The 10313-nt window shown below is 28.4% G+C and overlaps 1 protein-coding gene across 1 annotated transcript; it reads right to left on the bottom strand.

Annotated features, from left to right (window-relative positions):
- Positions 1 to 3760: 3760 nt before the first annotated feature.
- Positions 3761 to 9593, bottom strand: LOC133785898 (uncharacterized). The gene is made up of 3 exons (XM_062225113.1): positions 9520 to 9593; positions 4241 to 4471; positions 3761 to 4028 (listed from the first exon to the last, which is right to left on the bottom strand). Exons 1-3 carry the CDS (start codon positions 9591 to 9593, stop codon positions 3761 to 3763), a joined length of 573 nt encoding a protein of 190 aa, XP_062081097.1.
- Between the last annotated feature and the right edge of the window lie 720 nt (positions 9594 to 10313).

Here is a 10313-nt window from a genome sequence, read left to right on the forward strand (position 1 = left end):
TATATCATACCAAACAATGATGGGATTCAAAGTACTTGAATTATTATTAGCTTCTTTCTTTTATGCACACAAATACTATTGAGTTGAAGCTTCACACCTGGACCAGCAAATAATGACAGATATTAAACATCCAACAGACCAATGCTAATATATGATTTTTTTTTTTGGAAAAAATGAAAAATATATTTTTAGAAACCAAGAAAATAATGACATTACTTTGGAATGATGGTATTTTTTGGATATATGAACCTACTAAATTTTCCAATAATTATAGAACTTAATAATGCTTATACATGTACATGACCTTTTTTCAAGTAACTTCTTCACTTTCATCTTGAATTAAATCCTTCACCATTTTCATGATGTAATATACACACTCAGGTTGATAGTTGATAAAACTTTGACTAATAACTTTAGTACATTTGGTTGGAATTAATGAAAACAATTGAATATGAAAGAATGGTAATAAGAATAAGAATAGAATTAAATAAAATTTAATATAAAGACAAAAAATTAAGATTTTTTTATTTGTGCATTGAAATGTCATTTCCTTCCAAAAATGGAAGGAACAACCATTTCACCTAAATAGTGGAATAGCCTTTCTATTAGATTGGCATTCTAATACATTGTAAAGCAACCAAATAGAGGGGAATGGAAAGAAAATGTAAAATATTGAAAGTATTTATAGAATTAAAAGCTATATATACTTACTATAGGTTGAATAAAACAAGTTGGATCATCTTTGAGTCTACCATATTCAACTCGTAATTCGATGAAGAATCCTTGATAAGCTTTTGAAATTCTGTATTTTATGATGACTAAGTGATTAGAGATAAACAACTTAATTAAATGTGGAATATCGATTAAGTTGTTTAGACCGATTCCAGTGTTGCTATCACAACTGATACGAATGTTAAGATGGAAACAGAAAAACAGGTAAAATATCAATACTCAATAATTTTTACGTGGTTCAAAAATCATTTCGAATAACCTACATCCATCGGGCCACACCCAGAGAATAACCCAATTAGTAAAGAAATAATGTGTACAAAAGTATTGACTTAAACAATGTAAGACTTCATGTTAAACTATTGCCGCAATCTTATTGTACTCTTCTCTACGAATCTAGTTTTGATGAAACGTTGAAATCGCTTCAAAGAATAGCGAGTGCTCTCTTTCTCCCGAAATGAGACTTTGATGAAATCTTCTCTCGAAGATCCTTAGAAACACGTTCACAAGAGATACCACCTGTTTCAAGGAACAAGATAGATATGTGGACAAGTGCCCTCGGCACACACACAAAGATTAAGGTGAACAACTTAATTTTTACAAAGAAAAACAATCCTAAAAAATAACAACAAGTGTTTACAAAATTCAAAATGGAAGTGGTGATTTTCTAAAGGCCTTGGCAATGTATTTATAGCTGTGAAAAACGTCCAAGGCTGCTCTTCATAATTCTTGCAATTAATACAAGAATATTTGCAAATTTCTTTGATTGGAAAAATCTGCCAGCCAGGTTGATAACGTTCCGACAAATCAGGAAACTTCTGAGTTAGCATGATCATTCATCTTGACTAGTTGTAATGAATTCAGTCATTTTTCTTGAACATATTCATTTTCGAATTTTTCTTATCTTGAAATACTTAATCCCTTAAAATACTCAGTCAGAATAAGTCAAATATATTATTCTACCAATAAAGTCTATTTTTGTGATAAAAATTGTAAGAATAATATATTCACACTAATAAAGATTTTCACATTGAGGACATCTATTTTAATTGACAATCTCAATAAAAAAAAATTCAAGAATCAATTCACAAGTCACACAAGATATTCCACTCGATTTTCTTCAAGAGTTATAAAAATATATTGTCTAAATTAAGTTAGCCAATCAAGGGTTTTACAATCTCCTCCTTTGGAAACTTGTTAGAAAAAAATATTTTAGCATCTATTATGAGAGTTCCTGCAAAGTATAATGGTTAATATATAAATAGAGTGTAGAAACAACTCCCCATGTGAAAGACATATCAAGCATATAACCAATATCACAGAAAATGTTAACTTTTATCAAAGTTAACATTCAACCAACGAAATGAAGAACTCCCAAACACCCAAAAATTACTCCCCTTTTTTGTCTATCAATAAGCCAAATGAGCAACAACAAAATACCACAAAACACCCAACACAAAAGAGAAGACAACTAAATTGTTCTTTTACAATTTACTGAAAATAAAAACGATGCAAACATAACATAACCAGGAAAATATGGCATCATTTGGAAGGACCATCAGCCAATTGATTCAGAATGGTGCCTTCAATACACTTCCACGAGTCTTCACCATGGTTCTTTCAAAGAGAAGAAAAGAAGAACACATGACAAAATCAACAAAGAGAATAACAAAAAAAGAAAGAAAAAAAATGAGAAGTGATAGGTTTCTCTCGGTTTTGGGCAAAAGGAGAGAAGTGATGTGATAGTGGCTGACTCGATGTGACCGACTATAAATGGGAATGATTTGGAACCTTTTCCTTTTTTTAAAATGGATATGCAATAAAGACAAAGCCAAACAGCTCCCTCCAAAACACAAATCGGGTAACTACCCATAATGCCACAAAAATAGGAAAATGCAAGAAAATTGCAACTTTTTTTTGTCAAAGAATATATTAAGAAAATAAATTCAATCAACAAAGATACTCACTAGACCCCACACGATCAGATATATATTTTTAATATATATTTTTTATAATTTCTTTATTTGATGAAAATGCCAAAATATCCATTTTTTGATTGAGCTCCAAAACCGTGACCTGTCCATTGAGAGAATAACCAACATTAATTTATAACAAGTATTTTTACTATAAGGTTAGAAACTATATTTAGCATAAATCAATTTATAAGATCAAGAAATCACCACAAAATTTTTAGTGAGGGCACAAATAATATTTTAACCAAATCAACCATGTGTATGAGACTTACAAAAAAAAATCTTAACAGTAAATCTCAAGCATTTGTGTGTGATTGTGAAAAGGAAGGGTCATTGCCTTGTGGCAAATTTATTTCTTAATTATTATATTTTTTCTAAAATAACAAAAAAGTATCCAAGTTAGACGCTTTCACACTACACTGAAGGTATCCATTTTCATTGGCAGCGTATCCTCTACATAATTTTAGTTACATAGTTCCGACTTACTCAAAGATGACTTTCACACACCAGTATAGGTAGCTCTATTATAAAATGGAGCTTGAGAAATACTTTTATTTTTTAAAATATGCTCACACAAGATATGCACTATTTATTTTGAAAAAATATTAAATGGAGGGACTAAATATTTTGGGTTCATTCCTAATAACAAAATATGATATAAGCTAACTATAAAATCTAACCAGTAGTAAAAGTGCAAGATAACATAATGTTTGGAGATTTCCTCTTAAGACAAGATCAAGGAGATAATGGAGTAATTTTTCATTCAGGGTTATGGTAAAAATAAACATAAGATAGCTTAATTAGAACAAACCCCCAAGGATTTTCCAAGGGGGTTAAATCTGATCGTATCAAAGACTTTTGTGAAAATATATGCAATTTGTTTGTTTGTCTCAATGTATTCTAAAATCACAGTTTTGTTTTCAACAAGCTCTCTAATGAAGTGATGGCGAATATCAATGTGTTTTGTGCGAGAATGTTGGGCAGGATAGTTTGAAATATTTATTGCACTAGTAGTATAATATCAAAAAATAGTCAAAGTATCCAAATCAAACCCATAGTCAGCCATTATTTGTTTCATCCATGTACTCAGCCTCGGCAGTTGACAATGAGATTGACTTTTGTTTCTTGTTATGCCAGGAAACAAAATTATTCTCTAGATAGAAGCATCCACCACTTATGCTTTTCATCTCATCTGCATTGTCTGCCCAACCATCATCACTAAAACAAACAAGGTTAAAGTCAATTTCCTTTGAGTACCGAATTCCATACTCAAGCATACAATTCACATAGCGGATGATACGCTTCACTGTTGTCACATGGGATTCCCTTGATACAGAGCACACACCCCAACATTCTAGCGTATGTCAGGTCGACTAGCTGTGAGATACAGAAGACTTCTAAGCATGCTTCTGTATAGTGTTTGATCTACCTATACACCATATTCATCCTTGGTCAGTTTGATTGTAGCCCACATTAATGTTTTGGCGTGTTTGGTATACTCCAGACCAAACTTTTCACCAAGTTCTTGAAATATTTACCTTGAAATATGAAGGTTCCATCTTCTGACTGTTTGACTTGCAAACCAAGAAAAATAGTTTAACTCATCACCTACCATGCTCATTTCAAACTCATCTTTCATTCTCTTGACAAATTCATGCACTTGAGAGTTAGAAGGGGAGCCATAAATAATATCATCGGCATAAATTTGAGCAATAACAGTGTCAGAATCAACATTTTTAATGAAAAGAGTTTTATCAACTCCAACTCTTCTATAACAATTCATCACAAGAAATTGAGTTAATCTCTTATACCAGGCTCTAGGAACTTGTTTCAAACCCTAAAGATCATTTTTTAGTTGAAAAACATGGTTAGGAAAACGAGGATCTTCGAATCATTTTAGTTGTTCAACAAAAGCTTCTGCATTCAAAATTCCATTTAAAACAACAGATTTGACATCCATTTGGTATAGTTTGAAACTAACAATGCAAGCAACAACTAATAACAATCTTATGGATTCAAGTCTTGCAATAGGGGCAAAAGTTTCATCGAAATCCACACCTTCAATTTGAGTATACCCCTGTGCAACTGACCTAGCCTTATTCATTACTATTGTACCAAATTCATCAGTTTTATTTTTGAAGATCCATTTGGTACCAATAACATTGGTATGACTAGGTCTATGTAATAACCAAGTTATTATTCTATATTTTTTTCGAATTATTTATGGTTCGTTAGTTTTGATGTGGATATGAGATGAGTGCATAAATTTGGAGACTTTAGTATAAAATAAATATTAAGTAGGGAAATATTTATTTTAGTATAGAAATTTGAGCAAGATTATATAACTAGGGAGGATAATTCTAAATAATTATTTGACCATATTTTATGGGAACATTAGACTATAATTTTATGTGTTGGAAATACACATACATATAAATTTATTTTGGACTATAGTATGGGGTACTGATATATTAAGCTATTTAATTTAGTTTAGACTATAGTTTCTAATTAAGATTTTTTTTTCTAAGATATTTATATATAATAGGATATTATGAGATTCTTGGAGGTTTAGACCTTATGCCTAAGTTGAGAAATAATGTTATGAAGGATGTGTGTATATCTATTCTATATAATAAGTGTGTAGATAACAGAAATTCTTGGTTTTAACAGTTTTTTATTTTTTTAAATGTTAATTTTAACAGAATATTCCTATATTTAACATAATATTCTTATATCTAATGGTAGTTTATAAATACTTAAACTTAAATAAAATAAAATAAAAAATAAAAAAAAGATATTTTTGAGATATTTTACAATGATAATTTTTTAAAAATAATTTAAAAAATTAAAATATGATATTTTTTTAGATATTTTACAATAATAATTATTTAAAAATAATAAAATTATTTTATAACTTAAATAAAATTTAATTAAACTTAAACTCACTTATTAAAATAATATTATATTAAATATATAACATATTTGTTGACGCGGTTTTTCGCCAACAGGTAATTAAGAAAGTAAAAGGAAGGGATTAGTGCTTATGTTGAACCGAAATAGATGAATGATCTTTTTAGGAATGGGCTGGTGACACAATCACGTTTTTCGGTGGTTCAAAGGTTAAAATCTTTCTACTCCACCAGTCAATATTATTGCTATATGCTTGGTATTCTTTTACAGGGTATTTCTTACACAATAGAATCCAACCTTTTGCAACTCCCAGGGTCTCCATATTTATAGGAGATGGCACCTGGGAGTTGGTAAGAATGTCTTCTCGTGACCTTCTTACCTATCATGTCAACTCTATGACATTCATGATTAATTCCTAAAACCTGACACATGAAGTGTGGTCTAATCAATAGGTAAGGGGGGTAATGGGCCGCACGGCCCAACCTAGTCGTGGGTGCCAGAATGCGCACGTTCATGCTGCGTGTCCGAAAAGTCAGGGATGTATCAGACACGTGATGTCTGATATATACACGTTTACCTTGCGTGATTGACTTTATAAAAGGTCACAGCCTCCAACTCTAGCTCGTACCACGAGCTGGATGCTTCCCTCGACCTGTGGCCTTCAGAGTCCAAACTCAGTCTAATCTTGGTGAACCCTTAGGTTACCTCGAGCGGAGGAGGTAGGATCTTTCTATGGCAGCTCCGCTCTTGGGGATGTCCACGCGGTAGACATGATTAGGCCGTATTTCAGCTTGCTAACAGCCCGTGGGAAAACTAGGGCGTACAATATTCTACTGTCAATTAGTAACAAATTGATTTTTTTTAAAAAAACTAGTAAGAAACTTAAATTTAAAATACATGTATAACATTTAATATTACATTAAACATATAATATATAATTGTCATTCCCAAATTCAAAAACTAGAACAAACATAAACTTAAATACAAATAAATAAATTATTTAATTAAAATATGATATTTATTTGAAATTTATATGACATTAATATAAATTTAATAAAAATAATTACTAATTTTATAAATAAAACTAAGCAAACGTGCATATTGCACATTGTTTGTATCTAGTATATATATATATATATATCAAGAGAACTTCAAGGAAATGAAGTGACATGCTAAAATTCAAACCACTCTATCTATTTTCTACTTCAATCTAATTTTTTAATTCATTTTCATTAATAATTATAATAATATTAATTAATTCTAACTCTACTTCTTAACTACTTAATAATTAAAAATTACTAAAAAATATAATTAATTAAAAAAACTCTTAATGTGCATTATAAACATTTTAGTTACTATATATTATGTTACTAAAAATATCTCATTAACTACCTATATACAATCGTAAAAATAATATTAATGGGCATTATAATCATTTTAGCTATTATATATTATATTATTAAAAATATCTCATTAACTAACTACATACAATCGGTTATGTATATCTAATTATAAAATGACTCTATATATCAATATTATTAAAAATATCTAATACTCTATCGGTAAAAACTTATATTAATGTGCATTGTAAACATTTTAGTTACTATATATTATATTATTAAAAATATCTTATTAACTACCTATATACATTCGGTTATGTATATCTAATTATAAAAATCTTTCTATATATTAATATTATTAAAAATATGTAATATCTAATTAATTACCTATATACAACCGGTTATGGTAACATTTGATAGTTAATTAAAAAAATATTAACAATAAGTTATTAAAAAATATGGTAACAAGGTTTTTTCCTTTCCTTTCCTTTCATTTATTTTTGTATGGTGAAACCATTTCAATGTTTTTTGGGCCATTTTCTTTTATGTTCACACTATTTTTAGTCTTTTAATGATGAAATATATATCCATAAATGGATGCTCTTCTATAATTTTAATCATGGAATTAATGTATTTTTAAATTTTTTGTCAATAATTCTATTTTTTGTTTTCATAAACTTTATACATATATATTGATATATTTATTATGAATTATTTTTGAGTCATTTAATAGAAAATGCGAAAATTAATTGAGTTGCTAAGGCCAAAATAATATAATATTTCTTTAAAAATGTTTCAACAACTGATGGTATTTTTATTGTTGGTACTAATAAGATATACACAAATATAAATTATTTATGTTAAAGAATATCGTCCGTTATCTATCATCTAAAAAATCATAACTACAAATGTTAATAAGGTAACATATAATCTTATGACTGTTTGAGTCATTTTTCTCTCTTATATGAATACCAATAGAATTCATCACCTTATATACAATGTGTCCTTTATTCTTTTTAATCTTAAAATAATCTTAAAAGCACATGTTAATTTCAATAAACATTGTCTTAGTAATAAATAATTTTCTAATAATTATAATAATAAATCAATTATATAAAATTGACATTTATTTTCAAGAATTTTTATTCCATGTTCATTTTTTTTTTTATATTTTGAATTCAAAATCAAAATATCTTAAATAATTAAAAATATTAATATATATATATGTGATATTTATTTGATAAGGAACATTATTAATTAAATTAATAAATATATTTATTTAAAAAAATAGATGATTCCAAACTGCGAAAGATCATCATTTATAAATTTCTCACACAAAATATATAAATATTATATAATAAACAAAAAAAAAAGATTTTTCAAAATATATATAATTCATATTCCTTTTTGACTTTTTTTTAAGTTTTATTTTATAAATTTATTATAAAAAAACAAAAAAATATATATCTAATTTTAAAAAAAAAAAGTGGAACTTTTTAAATTTTATAATTATTAACTAATAATTAAAGATAAAAAAAATTCAATCTAATTTGAATTCCAATTTAATTAGATATTTAACTAAGTAACTATTTGAAAAAATAATTTTTCTTTTTTTTTTATTTCACTTTATTTTCATACGTTTTCAATCTTTTTTTATTCTACTGTATTTTGTCACCACAATCTATTTTAAGATAACAATAAAATTAAGAAAACATTAAAAAAAAAAAACCTAATTTATTATATTTTTCCAATTTATGGCTATTAATTAATTAAGGGAGAAACTCTATCTATTTTTTATGTGTGTATGTGGAAACCAAATTTGGTTAACAAAATAATAAACGAATAATTGTGACCCAACTGAAGTTGGGCCATCTCACCAATTATTTTCTTTGAAATAAGTAATTATAGGTAATATTTAATTACTTATAAACATGTTCCCAACACTAAAATAAAAAGAATTACAAAGTCCCACATTGTTTTTTGAGTTAAAATTTCTGTAATTTTCATCTATATAATAACTAAATTTGGTTTTAACTTATCAAAAACATCTTCATTAGTTCACGCATTACTAGGCTAACTCTGGTATCTTCATTAGTACTTGTTTGATCAATGTTTCCATGACAGAATATAACTAACCAAACTGTATAAACTTGACAGTTGGACCAATTAGCTAACAGACTTGGATTTAAGGCTTTATATGTTAGCCAAGTAGACTAAAACAATAATAATTAACAATCAATACATCACACAAACTCTTCAGCATGTTTTTTAATTTTCTCTCTTATATATAGATAAATATAAATATATATTGATTGACTTTTCTTTTTACAGAATATTGAAGAGAATCTCAAAAAACTAAAAACTTTGGTCAAAAAGAACAAACCCAAGAAATTATTTAAGAAAAATATAGAGAGTCTAGAAAGATGTCATAAGGAATTTATGAATTGTTTGTCTCTATGCGGAGAAGATGCTACAATAAAATTAAAATGAGATGAAGAATTCCTACAGAAGCGTGGAGTAGAAGTGTCCTACGTTTTAGTCAACATTGCCAGGATTTTGATACGTACCGAAGAAGACAGGGCTCCCACAAACGACAAGCTGACAAAGGCAATTGAGAATGGCAGTATTGGAAGACAGCCATGTATCACAGAGATTATTTTGCGTTTTGACAGCAGTAAACGGTCAATTGGAGGTTAGAAAAGAAGGAAGTACAACACGAATAAGTTAATTGACTTCCTAATGGGGGAGATACTGAGCCTTGAGGTGATGTATAACTGCAAGGATGTAGATGTAGTAGATGCATGTGAAAATGGGACAATGAAGAAACTAAGAAAATGCCCAGATGAGGTACTGAACAATAAGTTGAGTGTCAATATAAATAAAATTTGGGAGAAACTAGAGCTAGCAGAAAGAGCTACAGAAATTTTTTTGCAGCTTAATAAAGTGTCTAGGCTGATGGAGGAAGGATGTGACAGAATAAACCTGGACAAAAAGGAAGCATTGGGAGAGGATGGTAAGGCTTTTGATGCTGCAACTGTTGAAGTAAAGAAACAAATAGGACTTCTTAAAGCTAAACTATTCTAAGAGTAATGAAGTAGTTTATTGTAGTTTATTTCTTCCATTTGTTACATTGCCTTTTGGCTTTTGGTTTTGGTTTGTTAATATGATATTCATTACTTCAGTTTCTACTATAACAAAATATATCTACGTGTCTTTGTGTGTATGTGGAAACAATGCGCCGTGCCACATAGTTTAGCAAACGCATAGTAACAAATTACATGCAAAATTATAGCGTGTACCTTGAAATTGAAGGAAGAACCAGACAGGTGCTGCTTCCTCAGCCATCTCCTTCTCTTTCTCA

The sequence above is a fragment of the Humulus lupulus genome, chromosome 6 (assembly GCF_963169125.1).
Source record: "Humulus lupulus chromosome 6, drHumLupu1.1, whole genome shotgun sequence".
In the NCBI taxonomy this organism is placed as follows: domain Eukaryota; kingdom Viridiplantae; phylum Streptophyta; class Magnoliopsida; order Rosales; family Cannabaceae; genus Humulus; species Humulus lupulus.